The following is a 24,504-nucleotide window of genomic DNA, read 5'->3' as shown; positions in this document are numbered from 1 at the left end:
CAATGTGCCAGGTGTGTGCAATGCAATTCTGACATTACCTAGAGTTAGGTCCAATTTCACAAGCTAAGAGCACAGTTTTCCATGAGAGCTCCTTTATTTTATTACAAGTAGTTAGACAGGCATGAGCGGAACAGGGGAGGGCTCTTCCCCATCCACTAGGAATGTCAGGTGATGGTTCAGCAATTATCACATTGCCTCTCTAAAAGTGATAAATTGGTAGCCAGTGCAAGGGAGAGGCCATTTCCTGATGATCCACACCTACTGCACTAAAGTATTACTTGAACACAGATGCCAGAAAGAAGTAACTTCCTGGACATGCACATTAAGAAATAAAATGGCAGAGTATGAACTTCCAAGGACACACCACCAGAGACAGGAAGAAATCCTCAGATGGGTGTATGTACAGCTAAACACACTGCACATGCTCACTTCCCAAGCATAAGGAGTGCACTGCACAAGCAGGCAGCCCATTAAAAGAGAAGAATCATGGAAAAGGGCCCAGCCTATGAAGTCCTAGGATCAAGGTAAAGCACTGCCCTTGTTCTTCAAGTTGCCTGATTGGATCTCTTCCAAGTGTACTTTATTTCCTGTTCTAATGCCTTTTTATTTTTATTTATTTTTTATTGCATTTTAGGTTTGGGGTACATGTGAGGAACATGCAAGATTGTTGCATAGGTACACACATGGCAGTGTGATTTGCTTCCTTCCTCCCCATCACCTATATCTGGCATTTCTCCCCATGCTATCTCTCTGCAACTCCCCACACCCACTGTCCCTCCCCTATTTCCCTCCAATAGACCCCAGGGTGTGATGCTCCCCTCCCTGTGTCCATGTGTTCTCATTGTTCAATACCCACTTATGAGTGAGAACATATGGTGTTTGATTTTCTGTTCTGTGTCAGTTTGCTGAGAATGATGGTTTCCAGGTTCATCCATGTCCCTACAGAGGACACAAACTCATCGTTTTTGATGGCTGCATAGTATTCCATGGTGTATATGTGCCACATTTTCCCTGTCCAGTCTATCATTGATGGATATTTGGATTGGTTCCAAGTCTTTGCTATTGTAAACAGTGCTGTAATGGACATTCGTGTGCAGGCGTGCTTATAGTAAAACGATTTATAATCCTTTGGATATATACCCAGTAATGGGACTGCTGGGTCAAATGGAATTTCTATTTCTAGGTCCATGAGGAATCGCCACACTGTCTTCCACAATGGTTGAACTAATTTACACTCCCACCAACAGTGTAAAAGTGTTCCTGTTTCTCCACATCCTCTCCAGCATCTGTTGTCTCCAGATTTTTTAATGATCACCATTCTAACTGACATGAGATGGTATCTCAGTGTGGTTTTGATTTGCATTTCTCTAATGACCAGTGATGATGAGCATTTTTTCATATATTTGTTGGCCTCATGTATGTCTCCTTTTGTAAAGTGTCTGTTCATATCCTTCGCCCACTTTCGAATGGGCTTGTTTGATTTTTTCTTGTAAATCTGTTTTAGTTCTTTGTAGACTCTGAATATCAGCCCTTTGTCAGATGGGTAGATTGCAAAATTTTTTTCAATTCTTTTGGTTGCCAATTCACTCTAATGACTGTTTCTTTTGCTGTGCAGAAGCTGTCGAGTTTGATTAGGTCCCATTTGTCTATTTTGGCTTTTGTTGCCAGTGCTTTTGGTGTTTTGGTCATGAAGTCCTTGCCTATGCCTATGTCCTGAATGGTTTTGCCTAGATTTTCTTTTGGGGTCCAGGAAACCCATCTCACATGCACAAAGGATACACAAAGGCTCAAAATAAAAAGATGGAGGAAGATTTACCAAGCAAAATGGGGAGCAAAAAAAGCAGAAGTTGCAATTCTTATCTCTGATAAAATAGACTCTAAAGCAACAAAAGAGACAAAGAAGGACATCACATAATGGTAAAAGGATAAATGCAAGAAGAAGAGCTAATGATCCTAAATATATAGGCACCCAATACAGGAACAGCCAGATACATAAAGCAAGTTCTTAATGACTTACAAAGAGATTTAGACTCCCACACAATAATAGTGGGAGACTTTAACACCCCATTGTTAATATTAGACAGATCAATGAGACAGAAAATTAACAAGGTCCAGGACTTGAACTCAAGCCTGGACCAAGAAAACCTAATAGACATTTACAGAACTCTCCACCCCAAATCGACAGAATACGCATTCTTCTCAGCACCACATCACACCTACTTTAAAATTGACCACATAATTGGAAGTAAAGCAATCCTTAGCAAATGAAAAAGAACAGAAATCATAACAAACAATCTCTCAGACCACAGTGCAACCAAGTTAGAACTCAATATTCAGAAACTAACTCAGAACCACACAACTTCATGGAAATGCAACAACAGGCTCTTGAATGTTGACTGGATAAACAATGAAATGAAGGCAGAAATAAAGATGTTCTTCGAAACCAATGAGAACGAAGACAAAACATACCAGAATCTCTGGGACACATTTAAAGCAGCGTCTAGAGGAAAATATATAGCAATAAGTGCTCACATAAGAAGCAAGGAAAGATCTAAAATTGACACCCTATCATCAAAATTGAAAGAGCTAGAGGAGCAAGATCAAAAAAACTCAAAACCTAGCAGAAGACAAGAAATAACTAAGATCAAAGCAGAACTGAAGGAGATAGAGACACAAAAAACCCTCCAAACAATCAATAAATCCAGGAGCTGGTTTTTTGAAAAGATAACAAAATAGACCACTGGCCAGATTAATTAAAAACAAAAGAGAGAATAATCAAATAGATGTAATAAAAAACGATAAAGGGGATATCACCACAGATTCCACAGAAATACAAACCATCATCAGAGATTATTACAAACAACTCTGCACATAAACTAGTAAACCTGGAAGAAATGGATAAATTCCTGGACACTTGCATCCTCCCAAGCCCAAACCAGGAAGAAATTGAAACCTGAATAGATCAATAACAAGGACACAAGTTGAGGCAGCAATTAATAACCTACCACCCCAAAAAAGCCCAGGTCCAGATGAGTTCACAGCCGACTTCTACCAGACATACAAAGAGGAGCTGGTACCATTCCCTCTGAAACTTTTCCAAATAATCCAAAAAGAGGGAATCCTTCCCAAATCATTTTATGAGACTAACATCATACTGATACCAAAACCCGGCAGAGATTCAGCAAGAAAAGAAAACTTCAGGCCAATATCCATGATGAACATAGACACAAAAATCTTCAATAAAATACTGGCAAACCAATTGCAACAGCACATCAAAAAGCTTATCCACCATGATCAAGTAGGCTTCATCCTGGGGATGCAAGGCTGGTTCAACATACGCAAGTCTATAAATGTAATTCACCACACAAACAGAACCAAAAACAAAAACCACATGATTATCTCAATAGACGCAGAGAATGCCTTTGACAAAATTCAACAGCCCTTTATGCTAAAAACCCTCAAAAAACTAGGTATTGATGGAACGTATCTCAAAATAATAAAAGCTATTTACAACAAACCAACAGCCAATATCATACTGAATGGGCAAAAACTGGAAGCATTCCCTTTGAAATTTGGCACTAGACAAGGATGCCCTCTCTCGCCACTCCTAATCAATATTGTATTGGAAGTTCTAGCCAGAGCCATCAGGCAAGAAAAAAAAATAAAGGATATTCAAATAGGAAAGGAGGAAGTCAAATTGTCTCTATTTGCAGACGACATGATTGTATATTTAGAAGACCCCATTGTCTCAGCCCAAAATCTCCTGAAACTGATAAGCAACTTCAGCAAAGTCCCAGGATACAAAATCAATGTGCAAAAACCACAAGCATTCCTATACACCAATTACAGACTTAAAGTGAACCAAATCAAGAAGGAACTGCCATTCACAATTGCTACAAAGAGAATAAAATACCTAGGCATACAACTAACAAAGAATGTAAAGGACCTCTTCAAAGAGAACTACAAACCACTGCTCAATGAAGTAAGAGAGGACACAAACAGATGGAGAAACATTCCATGCTCATGGTTAGGAAGAATCAATATTGTGAAAATGGCCATACTGCCCAAAGTAATTTAGAGATTCAATGCTATCCCCATCAAGCTACCAATGACCTTCTTCACAGAACTGGAAAAAAACACCTTAAACTTCATATGAAACCAAAAGAAAGCCTGCATAGCCAACTCAATTCTAAGCAAAAAGAACAAAGCTGGAGGCATCACACTGCCAGACTTCAAACTATACTACAAGGCTATAGTAATCAAAACATCATGGTACTGGTACCAAAACACAGATATAGACCAATGAAACAGAACAGAGGCCTCGGAGGCAATACCACACATCTACAACCATCTGATCTTTGACAAACCTCACAAAAACAAGCAATTGGGGAAAGGAGTTCCTGTTTAATAAATGGTGTTGGGAAAACTGGCTACCCATGTGCAGAAAGCAGAAACTGGACCCCTTCCTGACACCTTCCACTAAATTAACTCCACATGGATTAAAGATTTAAACATAGACTTAACATCTAACTTTCACTCCCCCTCCAAAACTTGCCTCAGTCTCCTTTTCTGCGTTATGCCCCTCCATCAAATTCTTTATTCTGAGGAGGCATGAATTGATGTTGCTGCAGAGCTGTACAGATTCATTGCTGGTAACTCAGATACCTTCTACCAGCAGCAACTTCAGAAACTAGTTGCAAGCCTAGGGCTCCTAGGTCCTCGTTCTTCTGACCAACTGGCTACAAATTCAGGCATTCTCAATGCTCCCTCAAGTTCTGTAATTTGCTAAAATGATTCACAGAACTCATGAAAGTGTTATTATTTTTTATTTTTTTGAGATGGCGTCTTGATCTGTCACCCAGGCTGGAGTGCAATGGCATGCTCTCGGCTCACCACAACCTCCTCCTCCTGAGTTGAAGCAATTCTCCTGCCTCAGCCTTCTGAGTAGCTGGGATTACAGGTGTGCGCCACCACGCCTAGCTAATTTTTGTATTTTTAAGTAGAGACTGGGTTTCACCATGTTGGTCAGGGTGGTCTTGAACCCCTGACCTCATGATCCACCTGACTCAACCTTCCAAAGTGCTGGGATTACAGGCATGAGCCAGGGCGCCCAGCTAAAAGTGTTATGCTTATAATTGTAGTTTTATTATAAAGGATATAGATCAGGACAAGAAAATGAAGAGACCCACAGAGTGAAGTCTGGAAAAGTTCCAAACACAAGGCTTCTGTATCCTCAGAACATTACTTTTCTAAAACATTAATATATAATTGCCAATCACAGCTCACCTGTGCCTTGGTGCCCAGAATTTTTACTGGAGTTTTTTTTTTTTTTTTTTTTTGACACATAATATCGCTCTGTCACCCAGGTTAGAGTGCAGTGGTGCGATCTTGGCTCACTGCAGCCTTCGCCTCCCAGGTTCCAGCAATTCTTCTGCCTCTGCCACCCAGGTAGCTGGGATTACAGTCATGCGCCACCACACCCAGCTAATTTTTGTATTTTTAGTAGAGATGGGTTTTACCATGTTGGTCAGGCTGGTCTTGAACTCTTGACCTCAGGAGATCCACCTGACTTGGCCTCCAAAGTGCTGGGATTAATGCATGAGAAACCATGCCTGGCCTGGAGTTTTACTATATAGGCATGATTGATTGAATTGTAACTGCATCATCAGGGACTTGGTCTAGGTCCTGCTGCTTGCTGCACAGAATGCCATCCACTAAGACCATCATTATTGCCAAAGAAGAAAGTTTTAATTGGGTGCTGCAGCCAGGGAGACAGGAAATCAGTCTCAAATCCATCTCCCTGACCAACTAAAATTAGGGGTTTATTTAGCAGAAAAGAAACATAATTGTGTGTGGAAAAACAGGAACTCAGGAGGGGTAAGAAAGCAATCATCATGAATGAGGCTCTTGACCTCTCATTATCTGGTGAGTTTCAGTTCTTTCTTTCTTTTTTTTTTTTTTTTTTTTTTTTTTTTTTTTTTTTTTGAGACAAGGTCTCACTCTGTTGCCCAGGCTAGAGTACAGTGGTACAATCACCATTCACTACAGCCTCACTCTCCTGGACTCAGGCAATCCTCCCATTTCAGTCTTCCGAGTAGCTAGGACTATAAGTGCACAACATCATGCCTAGCTAATTTTTGTAGTTTTGTAGAGATGGGGTTTCACCACATTGCCCAGGCTGTTCTCAGACTCCTACACTCAAGCAATCCACCCTACCTTGGCCTCCTAAAGTGCTGGGGTTATAGGTAAGAGCCACTGTTCCCAGCCTCTTTGATGCTTTTCAAGAGGCCTGGGGGTCCTTTCCTGAGGAAGGAACTCAGATAAGAGGGAAGTTTTGAGCTTTAAGACAAGAAGGGTCAATTTCTATGTTTATCCAAAAAAATCATCTAGGGGTCTGTTGCATCAGTTTCAGAATCATTGGTCACGTAGTTGAACTGAATCCCCAGCCCTCCACAGCCCCACTACCACACCAAGAGATATAGCTTATATCACATGTAATAACATAGTTGGTCATTCTGATATGGTCAGCCCCTAGCCTGAGTCATCTTATTTGCATAAATTCAAGTGTCATCCCAAGGGCCTATCAAGGATAACAAAGACAATTCTATCACTCCAAAAAATTCCAAGGATTTAGAGGTTATCTCCCAGGAGATGTCACCCAGGAACAAAGGTCAGTCAAATTCTTTACAACAATGTGGTTTTCTTTGTATGTATCCCACTTCTTGGGGTTTGCTGAGCTTCTTTTTATTTTAATTTTTTAACACAGTGTTTATTGCCAGGTGGAACTGTAGTGGCACATCATAGCTCCCTATAGCCTCAAACTCCTGGGCTCAAGCAATCTTCCTGCCACAGACTCCCAAGTATCTGGGACTACAGGTGTGCACCATTACATTTGACTATTTTTAATTTTTTGTAGAAACAGGGTCTTGCTTTGTTGCTCAGGCTTGTCATGAACCCCCATTGTATCTTGGAAGTAACTAACTTGTTTTTTATTTTACAGGCTCATAGGTGGAAGAGACTTGCCTTGTCTCTGATGAAACTTTGGACTTGGACTTTTGAGTTAATGCTAGAATGAGTTAAGACTCTGGGGGACTGTCTGGAAGGTATAATTGTGTTCCACAACGTAAGAAGGACATGAGATTTGGGAGAGGCCAGGGGAAGAATGAGATTTGGAAGGGGCCAGGGTTGGAATAATATGGTTTGGCTCTGTGTCCCAAGTAAATCTCATGCTGAATTGTAATGTAATCCTCAGTGTTGAAGGAGGGGTTTCATGGGATGTGACTGGATCAGGGGCAAGACTTTTCCCTTACTGTTCTTGTAATAATGAGTTCTCAGTATGTAGCATTTCCTCCTTTGTCACTCTCTCTTCTGCTCCACCATGTGAAAATCTGTCTGCTTCCCCTTTACCTTCCACTATGATTGTAGGTTTCCTGAGACCTCCCCAGCCATGCGTCCTATACAGCCTATGGAACTGAGTCAATTAAATCTCTTTTCTTCATAACTTACCCAGTGTCTGGTAGTTCCTTATAGCAGTGTGAGAATGGACTAACACAGGAAGGAAATTCTGGAAAGCACAGTTGCAGCTGAATTGGAACAGTATAAAATTGTCACAGTCCTGGTCTTTACCAACCACTATGATAAAAAAGAGAACAATTAACCCTGACCCCACCATGGACCTATTAAACAAAAATGTAGTGAGGTTTCATGTATTTAAAACCTACAGAATGTAACAGGACAAAATAATTCAGTAAACTCAGTTTTCTGGTTCTGACCACCCAACAACACCTGAAATTCTCAGATATTATGATTAGCACTAACATGGTAGTTTTCAATTTTTTGAGGAGGCTACTATTTTTAATAAAATGATGGACTGGATGGCTTTGACTCAGCAGTAATTCCTATGTGACTTTGTAAATAAAATGGGCCAAGATTACTCAATTTTATGTGCTAATTCTACTACAGTCTTTTATATTTAGCCACATAGTAATATTCTATAAGTAATCTTTGTTTGCTTTCTTGTTGCAACATTTTAATATCTTAGAAGGAAGGAATATAAAATTGATGCAATTATTATTTTTTTCTGTGTGAACTATAAGTCATTTCCAAACATTCTTTTAATGTCACTTTCTTTTAACAAAAAGAACTGAGCTTCAAGTTAGTGACAAGTAAATATAGAACATAAAATTTTTAAAAATAACAAAAAAGAGTGTTCATCTGCTAATAAGATACCATTTTTTCTTTGTTAAAAGAAAAAACTACATTTCATCTATGAAAGTATTTTCTGTCAGAAGTCTCAACATGGCAAGATTGACAAGAGTAATTTTTTTTTCTAAGATGAAAAACATTTTCAAATGAGAGTTAAATTCCTTAATAAAGATGTAATTGGTCTTGTCAGGGAGAGGATTTACACAGTAAGTAAAGAGAAGTTCCAATTTGAAGTTAATGGCATGCAGGACAGCAGTTCTTATAGTCCAAAATCAGTCTTCAGACATTTATCTGAAGGATTATTTCCTTTACATTTCAGAAGAAAAATGTATAGAAGGGGTAGGAATAAATATCAGTTATTATAATAGGAAGATTGTAAAGAGAAAAAGAATTCATACTAACATCTTCTCCAGCTCACCTATACTAAATTATTAACTAAAGAGAGAAATGACAAGAGTTTCAGATCATGCAGAGAAGCAAGAATAGAAAATAATGTGTCACATTCAATTTCACCCTCTAATTTCATATCTCTCCCAAGAGGAAATATCTCAGGATACTGAATTACAAGTTCTAGCTAACACACTGAGATGAAGCAGATGCTTTATAGTAAGGTGCCAGAACCAAACTCAAATTTTTAAAGGAAATAATCACAAAATTCTTAGACCTCTTATGTTCTCCACTCCCAGTGAGAATGGAGTAGAGGGTGCCTCATCTCTTTCTTCGTGCTCATTTGGATGGGCTGGGGCCTACACCAAGTTTACTGATACTGCTTACTATTATTCCTACAGTAGTAAGGCATAATAGCTGTATTTTTTTTTCTTTTTCTTTGAGGCAGAGTCTCACACTGTCATCCAGGCTGGAGTGCAATGGTGCAATCTTGGCTCACTGGAACTTCCGCTTCCTAGGTTTAAGCAATTGTCCTGCCTCAGCCTCCTGAGTAGTTAGGATTACAGGTGTCCGCTACCATACCAGCTAATTTTTTGTATTTTTAGTAGAGATGGGGTTTCTCCATGTTGGCCAGGCTGGTCTCAAACTCCTGACCTCGTGATTTGCCTACCTCAGCCTCACAAAGTGCTGGGATTACAGGCGTGAGCCACCACGCCCAGCCAATAACTGCATTCTGATTCATGTCCAGGGAAATCAAGAGATGGAGAGATTGGCCCACCAACTGCTTTGGTAGTAAAGTAGGACAGTTTCCTTTGTGATTGGCCCACACTCCTAAATTTGTCCAAGTTTAAGTGAGTGTTTCCCACAACTTGGAGGTGGATTGTGTAGGAGGGAGAGTTCACCTTTGATTCAGTACAATAGGGCTACTGAAAGAAATCAAGGGGGCTCCATTCACAGGGATGAAATCTAGGTGTATGTCAGATTGTTGGAGGTAGTATGGGCAGAGAGATTCTAAAGCCACCACTCAAATACAGACCTGTCCACTAGGGAACCAGAGGTTAGAGACTTCAATGATGGGACTCTTCCAAGCACCCACAAAAGCTATAGAGAGAGTTAGCTCTAAATATCCGCCAGTCCCAGGAACTCAAAACTGGCCTACCAAAGATGAGTTAAAGTAAGCATTTTCTCATTACCTTTCTCTTCTTCCCTACAACGCTCTAACTCTATAGTGCCCTGAAGCTATAGTAAGCTGGCACCTAAAATCAGCACTAGGTGAAGACAAGAAAAGACTAACCTTAAATTGCAAATTTCAATTATTATACAGAAACCAACACTCTAATTTCTGAATCTAGACAGTGTTTTGGGCCTTAAAATGTCTTTAGGACTCTTATTATCTAAATGTGAGCAGAAAATCTTGGAACTCAAATTTAATAATGGATAAGAGCTTCCACCACTGAAAAGATTTAAGAGATAATGAGAGAACAAAAATAAAATGTTTTATTAGGACTTATATTTAGGGCATGTTCAATGTAAAAGTAATATAAAAATCACCTTCACATAAACCTTCTACCAACTCCATCTTATCAGGCTCCCTAGAGAAAACAACTTGTTCTTCACTCTCTCTAAATAAGAACTCATTCTCTCCTTAGTTCATCAGAAATCTTAACATTTTCTTAGACTTCAGTGGTGATCGGGAGGTGATGCTTAGGTATAAGCATTTGGATAAGAAGATACGCTTGGTGCTATTTTTCTCCCCAAACATTTGTTACTTACTGAGGCTTTGGTCTAATTATTTTCTTACCAAGAATTAGATTTAAACATTACATAAAATCAAAAGTTATAGGGATTATACTATGTTTTGATATCTTCATTTTTCTCCTTTGTTAGCATTTAGGGCATACCCCATAACTCCCATTGCCTCAGTAGTAGATATTTCCCAGTCATATAAGATATGGACTGAGGAAACAGCCCAGCAAGTATAATTTTAGTGAAATAAGAAGAACGAAGTTCTAGTGGTTTGAAGAATAAATGAGAAATATGAAAATGGATATAAGAAATTAATACTAAAATTTCTGGAAGCTCCACAGCAACCAAATCAGATATTCAGTGCTGTTGCAAGAACTAGATTAAATGAAAAAAATAAAGTAAAAGGCCAAATATAAGTATTACAGACCTAATTTTCAAAAATTATGACTCTTTTAAAAATGTTTTAAGCCGGGCGCGGTGGCTCAAGCCTGTAATCCCAGCACTTTGGGAGGCCGAGGCGGGTGGATCACGAGGTCAAAAGATCGAGACCATCCTGGTCAACGTGGTGAAACCCCGTCTCTACTAAAAATACAAAAAATTAGCTGGGCACAGTGGCACGTGCCTGTAATCCCAGCTACTCAGGAGGCTGAGGCAGGAGAATTGCCTAAACCCAGGAGGCGGAGGTTGTGGTGAGCTGAGATCGCGCCATTGCACTCCAGCCTGGGTAACAAGAGCGAAACTCCATCTCAAAAAAAAAAAAATGTTTTAAAATCTATATTTTATGCTCTATGTAAGTCATATAAAATGAGTTCTCATTAAACTTCATTCTTACTTATACAACTATGTTATAAGCTGTATGTTATGAATACAGGTATCAGAAAGATTAAAATTTGCTTTTCCTGCCAGTGACACAACTACTCTGCTTAGTTATTCTTGCTTAGTTATTTCACTACCCATGACAGTGTTCCAGCACATACCTGAGTATGTCGGACAAACTAACATTTAAATTATTATAATTAATGAATGAATAAATGAATAAATAGTTGAACTGTAAATTCCTAGAAAGAAAGGCAATAAGATAAATTCACTTTTTTCCCCTCACATAGGCCTTGTTTGAAGACAATAATTTCGTGGCCAAAGGCCCTCTCTTTGACAATACTTCATTTTTACTTAAAGAGATCTTACCTGGTATGTAGACCTCATTTGTTTGATCCATTTTCCTTTTTCATTTGGGAGACATAATGGTTCTCAGAGTTGCAATATTTTGATGGCATAAAACTAAAAGAATATTTGATTTGTGGCCAGGCACAGTGGTTCATGCCTGTAATCCCAGCAGTTTGGGAGGCGGGTAGATCCAAGGTCAGGAGATTGAGACCATCTGGGGCAACATGGTGAAACCCTGCCTCTACTAAAAATACAAAAATTAACTGGCCATGGTGGCATGTGCCTGTAACCCTAGCTACTCTGGACGCTGAAGGAGGAGAATTGCTTGAACCAGGGAGTCAGAGGTTGCAGTGAGCCAAGATCGTGCCATTGTACTCCAGCCAGGTGACAAAGTGAGACTCCATCTAAAAAAAAAAAAAAAAAAGAATATTTGATTTGTTATAATCTGAAAGACTATAAGGCTAATGAATAAGAATAACTCTATGCGGCTGGGCGCAGTGGCTCACGCCTATAATCCCAGCACTTTGTGAGGCTGAGGTGGGCAGATTATGAGGTCAGAAGATCAAGACCATCCTGCCCAACATGGTGAAACCCTGTCTCTACTAAAAATAGAAAAATTAGCTGGACATGGTAACGCACACCTGTACTCCCAGCTACTCAGGAGGGTGAGGCAGGAGACTCAATTGAACTCAGGAGGCAGGGCCAAGATTCTACCACTGCACTCCAGCCTGACAACAGAGTGAAACTGTCTCAAAAACAAACAAAAAAACAGAATAACTCTATGCTCACTTCAGGTGATTTATATGCTATAGGAGTTAACAATCTAGTTCTTGTCTTTCTTTTGAATAAATTAACAAATATTCCTGGAGTATCTACTGAGTACAAAGCCTGAGCCAGTTGGACCCTGCTATGGACTCTTGAACAAGAAGAACCAAAAACATGACAGACAAAAGGTAGGAATCTGATTAAGAGCAGTTGAGAAGATGATACAAGATCAATTGAGATATTCTGCAAAGCCGAGAATGAAGTTAGACCCTTTTCATTTTAGTCTGCCGACAAATTTAAGCAATGTAACATCAAAAAATATTAGATTTATTAATTATATATTTGTCTATTTTATGCTTAAATGTAGCTACACTATATGTTAGATTAAATGCAATGGGGTGTTAATATTAGACCCTAGAGTAAAGTCATCACTGAAAACCAGTGAAAGCAAATAGAGTCTGTAGTTTAGTTAATAATATTCTAGCAATATTAATTATTTTAGTTTCGAAAAATGGTTATAACAGATGTTAACATTAGAGCAAACTGGATAAAGGTTATATGAGATCTCTTTTGGCTATTTTTATAACTTTTATATAAATTTAAAATTCAAAATAAATCGATTATTTAAAATTGTAATTAGAACAACTCTGTATTTTTTTCATAACTCTCATCACTTTGTATTAAAATGTTTTTAAAATCAAATTGTGTCATGTCAACAGCTTATTTGCGACTTTATTCGAGACTTTTTAGTGCCACTGAGTTTAATGGTTTGCCCATACATTAAACTGAGCAACCCTGAGGAGGCATTCTGTCCTCTTCCTGGCAGAAGTACTAGTATTTTCCAACAATTACTTCTGCCTTAGGTCTGGATAATGTCCTAAACATTTTGCCTCATGTTCATTTTAGCTGCACATTTTAAAGGGGACAGTTTCTAGTTACACAATGTTTCTTTTACTATCTGGTAATGAGAGTTATAATAACTACTTCAGGCTCAGACCACATTTTGTTAGAGGTAGCTATTATGCTTTCTTCTTTGTTTACAGTACACAATAATCCTCATCATTTTGAGATATTTATCAATTTCTCATCTTATTTTAGTTGCTATGATCATTTCCCCATATGTATGCTATGTGAAAGAAAACTTTGAGCTTGTGTTCACTAACAAGGAAAAAGCACTGGAAAATAAGTACATGGGGCTCAACACTATCCTGAAACAATAGGAAGACCTAGTAAGATAGTAATCCTTAACGGCAGCAAATGTTATTAACATTAAACTAAAAACATCTACACAGCAACAACCTAATGTTCTGATTAATGAGAGGTAGGAACACTGATGGAAATCAATATCTGTTGCTGGTGTTAATATTAAACATTAAAGTAATCCACAGAGGGAAAATACAACTATTGCAGGTTAAATGACAATTACAGCTTTTCTGATTGGTTGTTTCAAGCAGGAGGTCCAGTAGAAGCAAAGTAACCAAGACAGGGGTTTTCATATCATGTCTTTCCAAATAATCACTGTCCTAAGTGAGGGGTAGAAGACTGTCACACTGAGGTATTAGTCAGTTTTCACACTGCTATAAAGAACTGCGCAGACTGGGTAATTTATGGAGGAGGAACCTCCAAACACTTAAAAACCATCAGCTCTCCTGTGAACTCCCTCACTATCTGGAGAACAGCATGGAAGAACCATCCCCCACTATCCAATGACTTCCCTCCCTCCACGGTGAGGATTACAAATTGAGATGAGATTTGAGTGGGGACACAGAGCCATATCATATCAAGGTGTGAAAGGATTCTAGAAATCAGTAGTTTGGGTCGTTAAAAATTACATGGCTGGCTGCGTTGTGCAGGGCCGTTTACTTCAGCTGCAAAAATTTTTCGCTGCATGAGGGGATAGGGAGGGAGGGCTGTTCTCTGCTGGTCCTGCAATGTAATCAAGACAGAGAGGGGTTTTTACATAGTGTCTTAATTCTCACAGAGGTTGGCTTCAAATAATAGATAAAAGCTTGTCTTCCCGACTCCAAGCAGCTACTTTCTGACAGTTGAAACAAGCTTTCTCTTACTGCATAGTAGAGTCCCTTACAGGTATCAGTGCCGCCGCAAGTTTTAAATTCATTGTCACCTGGAAGCTTTGGCTGGAGACTACTCAGCTCGTCACTCAACTAACGGCTTTTGGGGGTTCTTTTTTCCCAGTTGAGTTTCCGTCTTTTACGCGTTTGGATTTATGGTCTGCTAGAATTTTTTCCAAGCTGAGAGTGAAGACTCTTAGTTTCCTCAATTAGCATAAAAGCTGCTCCAAGGCAGCTGAGTCTTCAGTTCCATGCCTCAAAATGTTAATTCTTGAGGTACCCACCCTGAGCCCTACTATTCTTTGTCCCACGACTTCTCGAAATTATCTCAAGTGTTCTAACAGAAGCCGCCTCCTAGCCCTACCTGCAACGCACGGCTCACTCGGCAGTTAGCGCCAAAGAGCACCACAAAAACGCATGCGCCAGTCGGCTGTTGTGGGCGGAGGAGAAATCGCGTCGGCCGCAGACGATGATGTAAGAAGGCCGCGCCGTACTTTGGACAGTGCGGCTTCCGCGAGAAGGTTTTTGGCCTATTGCAGCCATGGTGCATTGCAGTTGCTTGTTGTTCAGAAAGGTCCGTGCGGGTCCCCTCAGCTTGGTCCCCTTAGCGCTAACTGATGGCTCTGGTTCTCCGTCGCTCCACTGTCTCTCCACTACTTTCTTTGCGGCGGCCTTTTGCTTGCTTGCTTTTCCCATAGACTTCGCGCATCCTGTAGTCGCGCTTTGCCAGTAAGCGGTGACAATGGTGTGTGTACCTAGCGTGGTTAGAACGGTTTTTTGGGGGCAGGGTTTGAGGTTCTTCAGGGACATTGTGTGCACTGGCTTGAGGAACTGGGGTACCTGCCTGCTGTAACCCAAACGTTACGGTGTTTTTTTTTTTTCTTACTTTAAGTAATATCCATAGCCTGTTTTTGTGTATTTCTCCTTGAGTGCACTGTTTAAGGTTTTTCTAAAGGATTTTTATGAAAACATGAAAGCGTGTAATTAATGTACCTTCTTGCAGAACATTCAGGTCGATGTTTGTGTAGTGTCGGTCTTAAGAATTGTTTCGTTAAAAATTTACAACTGCTTTGAATTAAAAAAAAAATCTTATCCTACTGGTAATGGTTTTTGAAACCTTGCCTGTATCATGTTTTGGCTATTACTTATTTCTAGGGACCAGAGTAAAAAACTCCTTTTAAGTAAGGCTCCTAAGCCCCTGAATCTGATTTATCTAGAGCAGAAAAAAAGTGTTACATGTTTAATGGAACTGTAGAAACTCCTCAAATATATCACAATGGTCAATATTTCAACTGTTTTGGGGAAAAAAACAGATGTTTTTGATAATAGGTGTCCTAAATGACTAGAGATGTGGTTTATGAATTTAAGAATTACTCTGCAAGGTATTTTTATTTTAATAGCCTAAGAGGTTAGTATGTACATTTTAATAACTTGAGAGGTTAATACAAGAATTTCTTGATTTCGTGAAGGAAACAGGTAAACACTAAATGCAACGTAAGATTTATAAAGGTGTAATAATAGAGATATAATCAAATTGCTGAGAGAGCCAGCAAAGTCAGGGTGATAACTGATTAGAGGAATTTAGAAAGACATTAGAAAATATGACAGGATTTATGATAGAAAAAAACAAATGATATTCTAAGTAGAGGAAAAGCATGAACAGAATAGCATGTAGAAATGGTAGTATTTCATGTAGTACAGGGCAAATAGGAAGAGAGGAAGGTTGAGCAAATGAAAAGGATACAGGAGGGAATTAGGCTTGGTTGGTAAACCTATAGTTCTTACTACTTGGGAGGCTGAGGTGGGAGGATCCCTTAAGACCGGTTCAAGACAAGTCTGGGCAACATAGCAAGACTCCATCTTTTTTTTTTTTTTTTTTTTTGAGATGGAGTTTCGCTCTTGTTAGCCAGGCTGCTGGAGTACAATGGCGCGATCTCGGCTCACCGCAACCTCCGCCTCCTGGGTTCAGGCAATTCTCCTGCCTCAGCCTTCTGAGTAGCTGGGATTACAGGCACGCACCACCATGCCCAGCTAATTTTTTGTATTTTTAGTAGAGACGGGGTTTCATCTTGTTGACCAGGATGGTCTCCATCTCTTGACCTCGTGATCCACCTGCCTCGGCCTCCCAAAGTGCTGGGATTAGACTTGAGCCACCGCGCCCGGCCAAGACTCCATCTTTTAAACAGGTCGGGTGGTGATGTGGTGCCTGTATTCCCAACCATTTGGGAGGCTGAAGTGGAAGAATTGCTTGAGCCCAGGAGTTTGAGGCTGCAGTGAGTGATGATAGTGCCACATCACACCAGCCCAGGCAACTGAATCAGACACTGTTTCAAAAAATATATATACCAGAAGGGTATTTTAGTGGCTTTGGATATACAGTTGACCCTTGCAGAACATGGGGGTTAGAGGTGCCCCCTAACAGTTGAAAATCTTCATATAACTTTCAGCTCCCCCAAAAAACTTAATAATCTGTTGGCTGGAAGCCTTACTGATAACATAAACAGCAAGTCGACACATATAAAATATGTTATATATATAGTATATACTGTTTTCTTACAATAAAGTAAGCTAGAGAAAAGAAGCTTACTAAGAAAGTCATAAGGAACGGAAAACATATTTACTGTTCATTAAGTGGAAGTGAATTATTGTAAAGGTCTCATCCTTGCAGTCTTCAGGTTGAGTAGACTGAGGAGAAAGAGGTGGAGTTGATCTTGCTCTCTCCAGTGGCGGAGGCAGAAGCAGAAGCGGTGGAGGAAGTGGAATGGGAGGCAAGAGAGGCAGGCACACTATGTGTAACTTTATGGAAGTACATTGTAATTTCTGTCATGCTTTTGTTTTTCTCTTTCCCCTAAAAATGTTTCTATAGGGTACCAGTCCTTCTTCCACCATTTGCTTTAGTTTCAGTGCCTGTTTCACAGAAGGATCCATGTCATAAAAGAAGTCAAAAACAGTCCCGAATAACAGGAGCCCTTCTGCCAGATTGTCTAGTGTTGGTTTTTCTGGTGGTTTATTCTGTATTTTCTTCCCTGTTATCTGGGACTGGATCTGAAGTACTCATCTCCATCAAGCTATCTTCTCTCGTTTGTTGTGTGCTACTTCTTGAGTTTCTTCAAAATCCATATCTTGAAGTCCTTTACCCACTCTCCCGCTGTTTTGGGCATATCCACAATCTCTTTAATGATTTCCTTGATTGGCTCTATTGTAAATCCTGTGAAGTTATAACACAACACCTGGACAAAGTTTTCTCCAGCACAGACTTAACTGTTTTGGGCTTACTGCTTTCATGGCTTTTTCAATAATAATGACATCTTCAATGGTGTAATAACTTTCAAACGTTCCTGAAATTTTCTCTATTGGGGTTCTTTTCCAGTTGAAAATCCTTTCCGTAGAATATCATGTGTAATGAGCCTTAAAGGTCCTTGTGACCCCCTGATCTACAGGCTGATTTAGAGACATTGTGTTTGGGGACAAGGATACCACTTCAGTGCCTTTGGTGTTAAACTCATGGGGTTCTGGGTAGCAGGGGTGGGGGGTGTGGGGGTACTGTCCAATATCAGAACTTTACAAGTCAGTCTCGTATTTGCAAGGTACTTCCTGACTTCAGGGAGAAAGCATCCATGGAACCAATCCAGAGAAAAGGCTTTTGTTCTCTAGGTCTTGTTGTCCAACAAAAACTGGCAGCTGGTGTTTATCTTTCCCTTTCAAAATTGAGAGGTTACCAGCTTTATAAGTTAGGACAGGCCTTACTGTAAACCCAACTGCATTTGCACAATACAATAGGGTTACCCTATCCTGGCCTTAAATCCTGGTGCTCACTTCTCTTCCTTACTAATGTCTTTTGTGGCATGTTTTCCAGAATAGGGTACTTTCATCAGTATTAATAACCTGATTAGGGAAATATTCTTTCTTCTCAGTGATTTTCTTAATGGCATCTGGGAACTCATCTGCTGCCTCTTGGTTGGCAGAACCTGCTTCTTCTGTTATCTTGATATTTCTAAAGCCAAAGACAAATCTCTTTCCAAAATTATCAAATCATTCTTTGCTGGCAATTAATTCTTTAGCTTTAGATCCTTCACATTCCTTTTGCTTTTAAATTGTCATATGATAGCTTTCTTTTTTCTTAAATTGTATTAGTCTGGAAGTATGTTTTTAAAATAGCAATCATACTTCCAGATAAATGCTGCATTTTCAATATAAGAGAAAAAGTTAATTCCCAAAAAGTACAAGGTTTTAGTACCTCTTGGCATAGCTGCAGCAGTGGCTTCGTGAATGTTTTTTTCTGCATTGATTCTTATTCTGGATTCATTTGTCTTGAAATAGCGGGCCATCGCAGCTACACACTTTAATCTGTGGTACCTATCAAGCAATTCAACTTTTTACTGTAATGTCATGACTTTACTTCTTGTGAGCACTGCCAGCATCACTAGTGGCACTTTGTATGGGTTCCATGATGTTGTTTTAGGTTTACACTGAACATGAAAAATGCGAGAGAACTGTTGAGAGATCACTTTTTACTGACATACAAAATTTACTGGCAAGGTGAACTGCTCATGAGGAGGTGATTAGCATCACATGTCCTTTTAAATGTCTACTTGGGACACTTGAGCTCACTGGGATGGCAACAGGAAGTAACTATGAAATTTAGTAGTACAGGGTGTACATTTAATTTTATACAGTTATGATATAATACTGCATCTACATTTGCTTACATTTAACTTCAAATGCTGCCATGTAAAGACTGTAAGTATAAGTTTTGATAAATTTTAACTTTTTATTTATTTATTTTAATTTTTTATTGCATTTTAGGTTTTGGGGTACATGAGCAGAACATGCAAGACAGTTGCGTAGGTACACACATGGCAGTGTGCTTTGCTTCCTTTCTCCCCTTCACCCACATTTGGCATTTCTCCCCAGGCTATCCCTCCCCTCCTCCCCCTCCCACTGGCCCTCCCCTTTTCCCCGCAATAGACCCCAGTGTTTAGTACTCCCTTCCCTGTGTACATGTGTTCTCATTTCTCGTCACCCGCCTATGAGTGAGAATATGCGGTGTTTCATTTTCTGTTCTTGTGTCAGTTTGCTGAGGATGATGTTCTCCAGATTAATCCATGTCCCTACAAACGACACGAACTCATCAATTCTGATTGCTGCATAATATTCCGTGGTGTATATGTGCCACATTTTTCCAATCCAGTCTATTATCAATGGATATTTGGGTTGATTCCAGGTCTTTGCTGTTGTAAACAGTGCTGCAATGAACATTCGTGTACATGTGTCCTTATAGTAGAACGATTTATAGTCCTTTGGATATATACCCAGTAATGGGATTGCTGGGTCAAATGGAATTTCTGTTTCTAAGGCCTTGAGGAATCGCCACACTGTCTTCCACAATGGTTGAACTAATTTACACTCCCACCAACAGTGTAAAAGTGTTCCTTTTTCTCCACATCCTCTCCAACATCTGTTGTCTCCAGATTTTTTAATGATCGCCATTCTAACTGGCGTGAGATGGTATCTCAATGTGGTTTTGATTTGCATCTCTCTGATGACCAGTGACGATGAGCATTTTTTCATATGATTGTTGGCCTCATATATGTCTTCTTTCGTAAAATGTCTGTTCATATTCTTTGCCCACTTTTGAATGGGCTTGTTTGTTTTTTTCCTGTAAATCCGTTTGAGTTCTTTGTAAATTCTGGATATCAGCCCTTTGTCAGATGGGTAAACTGCAAAAATGTTTTCCCATTGTGTTGGTTGCTGATTCACTCTAGCGACTGTTTCTATTGCCGTCCAGAAGCTGTGGAGTTTGATTAGGTCCCATTTGTCTATTTTGGCTTTTGTTGCCAATGCTTTTGGTGTTTTGTTCATGAAGTCCTTGCCTACTCCTATGTCCTGGCTAGTTTTGCCTAGATTTTTTTCTAGGGTTTTTATGGTGCCAGGTCTTATATTTAAGTCTTTAATCCATCTGGAGTTAATTTTAGTGTAAGGTTTCAGGAAGGGGTCCAGTTTCTGCTTTCTGCACATGGCTAGCCAGTTTTCCCAACACCATTTGTTAAACATGGAATCCTTTCCCCATTGCTTGTTTTTGTCAGGTTTATCAAAGATTGTATAGTTGTAGATATGTTGTGTTGCCTCCGGTGCCTCTGTTTTGTTCCATTGGTCTATATCTCTGTTTTGGTACCAGTGCCATGCTGTTTTGATTACTGTAGCCTTGTAGTATAGTTTGAAATCCGGTAGTGTGATGCCCCCCACTGTGTTCTTTTTGCTTAGAATTGACTTGGCTATGCGGGCTCTCTTTTGGTTCCATATGAAGTTCATTGTGGTTTTTTTCAGTTCTGTGAAGAAAGTCAATGGTAGCTTGATGGGGATAGCATTGATTCTGTAAATTACTTTGGGCAGTATAGCCATTTTCACGATATTAACCTAACCATGAACATGGAATGTTTCTCCATCTGTTTGTGTCCTCTCTGATTTCGTTGAGCAGTGGTTTGTAGTTTTCCTTGAAGAGGTCCCTTACGTTCCTTGTGAGTTGTATTCCAAGGTATTTTATTCTTTTTGTAGCAATTGTGAATGGCAGTTCGTTCTTGATTTGGCTTTCTTTAAGTCTGTTATTGGTGTATAGGAATGCTTGTGATTTTTGCACATTGATTTTATATCCTGAGACTTTGCTGAAGTTGCTTATCAGTTTCAGGAGTTTTTGGGCTGAGGCGATGGGGTCTTCTAGGTATACTATCATGTCATCTGCAAATAGAGACAATTTGGCTTCCACCTTTCCTATTTGAATACCGTTTATTTCTTTTTCTTGCCTGATTGCTCTGGCTAGAACTTCCAGTATTATATTGAATAGGAGTGGTGAAAGAGGGCATCCTTGTCTAGTGCCGGATTTCAAAGGGAATGCTTCCAGTTTTTGCCCATTCAGTATGATATTGGCTGTTGGTTTGTCATAAATAGCTTTTATTACTTTGAGATACGTTCCATCGATACCGAGTTTATTGAGGGTTTTTAGCATAAAGGGCTGTTGAATTTTGTCATAGGCCTTCTCTGCGTCAATTGAGATAATCATGTGGTTTTTGTTTTTGGTTCTGTTTATGTGGTGAATTACGTTGACAGACTTGCGTATGTTGACCCAGCCTTGCATCCCCGTGATGAATCCTACTTGATCATGATGAATAAGTTTTTTGATTTGCTCTTGCAATCGGCTTGCCAATATTTAATTGAAGATTTTTGCATCTATGTTCATCATGGATATTGGCCGGAAGTTTTCTTTTCTCGTTGGGTCTCTGCCGGGTTTTGGTATCAGGATGATGTTGGTCTCATAAAATGATTTGGGAAGGATTTCCTCTTTTTGGATTATTTGGAATAGTTTCAGAAGGAATGGGACCAGCTCCTCTTTGTGTGTCTGGTAGAATTCGGCTGTGAACCCGTCTGGACCTGGGCTTTTTTTGTGTGGTGGGCTCTTAATTGCTGCCTCGACTTTTGACCTTGTTATTGGTCTATTTATATTTTCGGCTTCCTCCTGGTTTAGGCTTGGAAGGACACAGGAGTCCAGGAATTTATCTATTTCTTCCAGGTTTACTAGTTTATGTGCATAGAGTTGTTTGTAATATTCTCTGATGATGGTTTGAATTTCTGTGGAATCTGTGGTGATTTCCCCTTTATTATTTTTTATTGCATCTATTTGGTTGTTCTCTCTTTTCTTTTTAATCAATCTGGCTAGTGGTCTGTCTATTTTGTTGATCTTTTCAAAAAACCAGCTCTTGGGTTTATTGATTTTTTGAAGGGTTTTTCGTGTCTCAATCTCCTTCAGGTCAGTTCTGATCTTAGTTATTTCTTGTCTTCTGCTGGGTTTTGAGTTTTTTTGATCTTGCTCCTCTAGCTCTTTCAATTTTGACGATAGGGTGTCAATTTTGGATCTCTCCATTCTCCTCATATGGGCACTTATTGCTATATACTTTCCTCTAGAGACTGCTTTAAATGTGTTCCAGAGATTCTGGCATGTTTTGTCTTCATTCTCATTGGTTTCGAAGAACTTCTTTATTTCTGCCTTCATTTCATTGTTTACCCAGTCAACATTCAAGAGCCAGTTGTTCAGTTTCCATGAAGCTGTGCGGTTCTGGGTTGGTTTCTGAATTCTGAGTTCTAACTTGATTGCACTGTGGTCTGAGAGGCTGTTTGTTATGATTTCAGTTGTTTTGCATTTGTTGAGCAGTGCTTTACTTCCAATTATGTGGTCAATTTTAGAGTAGGTGTGATGTGGTACTGAGAAGAATGTATATTCTGTGGATTTGGGGTGGAGAGTTCTGTAAATGTCTATCAGGTTTGCTTGCTCCAGGTCTGAGTTCAAGCCCTGGATATCCTTGTTGATTTTCTGTCTGGTTGATCTGTCTAGTATTGACAGTGGAGTGTTAAAGTCTCCCACTATTATTGTGTGGGAGTCTAAGTCTCTTTGTAAGTCATTAAGAACTTGCCTTATGTATCTGGGTGCTCCTGTAGTGTGTCCATATATGTTTAGGATCGTTAGCTCTTTTTGTTGTATCGATCCTTTTAGCATTATGTAATGGCCTTCTTTGTCTCTTTTGATCTTTGTTGCTTTAAAGTCTATTTTATCAGAGATGAGAATTGCAACTTCTGCTTTTTTTTGCTCTCCATTTGCTTGGTAAATCTTCCTCCATCCCTTTATTTTGAGCCTTTGTGTATCCTTGCATGTGAGATGGGTTTTCCTGGATACAGCACACTGATGGGTTTTGGCTTTTTATCCAATTTGCCAGTCTGTGTCTTTTGATTGGTGCATTTAGTCCATTTACATTTAGGGTTAATATTGTTATGTGTGAATTTGATACTGCCATTTTGATGCTAAGTGGCTCTTTTGCCCGTTAGTTGTTGTAGATTCTTCATTATGTTGATGCTTTTTAGCATTTAGTGTGATTTTGGAATGGCTGGTGCTGGTTGTTCCTTTCTATGTGTAGTGCCTCTTTCAGGAGCTCTTGTAAAGCAGGCCTGGTGGTGACAAAATCTCTGAGTACTTGCTTGTTCGCAAAGGATTTTATTTTTCCTTCACTTCTGAAGCTCAGTTTGGCTGGATATGAAATTCTGTGTTGAAAGTTCTTTTCTTTAATAATGTTGAATATTGGCCTTCACTCTCTTCTGGCTTGTAGTGTTTCTGCCGAGATATCTGCTGTGAGTCTGATGGGCTTCCCTTTGTGGGTGACCCGACCCTTCTCTCTGGCTGCCCTTAGTATTTTCTCCTTCATTTCAACCTTGTTGAATCTGATGATTATGTGCCTTGGGGTTGCTCTTCTTGCGGAATATCTTTGTGGTGTTCTCTGTATTTCCTGCATTTGAGTGTTGGCCTGTCTTGCTAGGTGGGTGAAATTTTCCTGGATGATGTCCTGAAGAGTATTTTCCAGCTTGGATTCATTCTCATTGTCCCCTTCTGGTACACCTATCAAATGTAGGTTAGGTTTTTTCACATAGTTCCACATTTCTTGGAGACTTTGTTCATTCCTTTTTGCGCTTTTTTTTCTGATCTTGGTTTCTCATTTTATTTCATTGAGTTGATCTTTGACTTCTCATATTCTTTCTTCTGCTTGGTCAATTCGGCTATTGAAACTTGTGCATGCTTCGTGAAGTTCTTGTATTGTGTTTTTCAGCTCCTTTAATTCATTCATATTCCTCACTAAGTTATCCATTCTTGTTATCATTTCCTCAAATCTTTTTTCATATCTTTTTTCAAGGTTCTTAGTTTCTTTGCATTGATTTAATACATGTTCTTTTAGCTCACAAAAGTTTTTCATTATCCACCTTCTGAAGTCTTATTCCGTCATTTCATCACACTGATTCTCCGTCCAGCTTTGTTCCCTTGCTGGTGGGGAGTTTTGGTCCTTTCTAGGAGGTGAGGTGTTCTGGTTTCGGGTGTTTTCCTCCTTTTTATGCTGGTTTCTTCCCAGCTTTGTGGATTTATCCACTTGTCGTCTGAGTAGTTGCTGACTTTTCGATTGGGTCTCTGAGTGGACACCCAGATTGTTCGTGATGAAGTATTTCTGTTACTTGGTTTTCCTTCTACCAATCTAGCCCCTTCGCTGTGTGACTGCTGAGGTCCACTCCAGGCCCTGCTTGTCTGGGGTGCACCTATAGCAGCTACGGAAAAGCGAGGGATGCTACCTGTTTCTTT

At 39.6% G+C, this 24,504-nt stretch overlaps 2 protein-coding genes across 30 annotated transcripts in view; one reads left to right on the top strand and one right to left on the bottom strand.

Annotated features, from left to right (window-relative positions):
• FAM237B (family with sequence similarity 237 member B) overlaps positions 1-14,748 on the bottom strand; it is a 29,685-nt gene extending 14,937 nt beyond the window's left edge. For 2 of the 5 annotated variants that reach the window (XM_054237334.2, XM_054237331.2), the window contains exons 1-3: positions 14,393-14,748; positions 11,524-11,906; positions 7,507-7,632 (exon numbers count right to left, since the gene is read on the bottom strand). In XM_054237334.2, coding sequence (XP_054093309.1) covers positions 7,507-7,632; positions 11,524-11,554 — 157 coding nt within the window. In that variant the 5' untranslated portion in view covers positions 11,555-11,906; positions 14,393-14,748. The remainder of the gene's footprint in view (positions 1-7,506; positions 7,633-11,523; positions 11,907-14,392) is intronic. The other 3 variants (XM_054237336.2, XM_054237335.2, XM_078342910.1) reach the window with 3 other exon arrangements.
• A 6-nt stretch (positions 14,749-14,754) lies between these two features.
• Positions 14,755-24,504, top strand: part of GTPBP10 (GTP binding protein 10) — a 52,211-nt gene continuing 42,461 nt past the window's right edge. For 12 of the 25 annotated variants that reach the window (XM_078342900.1, XM_078342899.1, XM_078342889.1 and 9 more), the window contains exon 1: positions 14,764-14,913. In XM_078342900.1, the coding sequence (XP_078199026.1) occupies positions 14,881-14,913 (33 nt within the window). In that variant the 5' untranslated portion in view covers positions 14,764-14,880. Of the gene's footprint in view, positions 15,085-24,504 lie in introns of all 25 variants that reach the window. The other 13 variants (XM_078342898.1, XM_078342897.1, XM_078342886.1 and 10 more) reach the window with 3 other exon arrangements.

The sequence above is a fragment of the Callithrix jacchus genome, chromosome 11, assembly GCF_049354715.1.
Source record: "Callithrix jacchus isolate 240 chromosome 11, calJac240_pri, whole genome shotgun sequence".
NCBI classification, from domain to species: Eukaryota; Metazoa; Chordata; class Mammalia; order Primates; family Cebidae; genus Callithrix; species Callithrix jacchus.
Note: the sequence above shows the minus strand (reverse complement) of the source record. Positions and strands in the feature narration are given on the sequence as shown.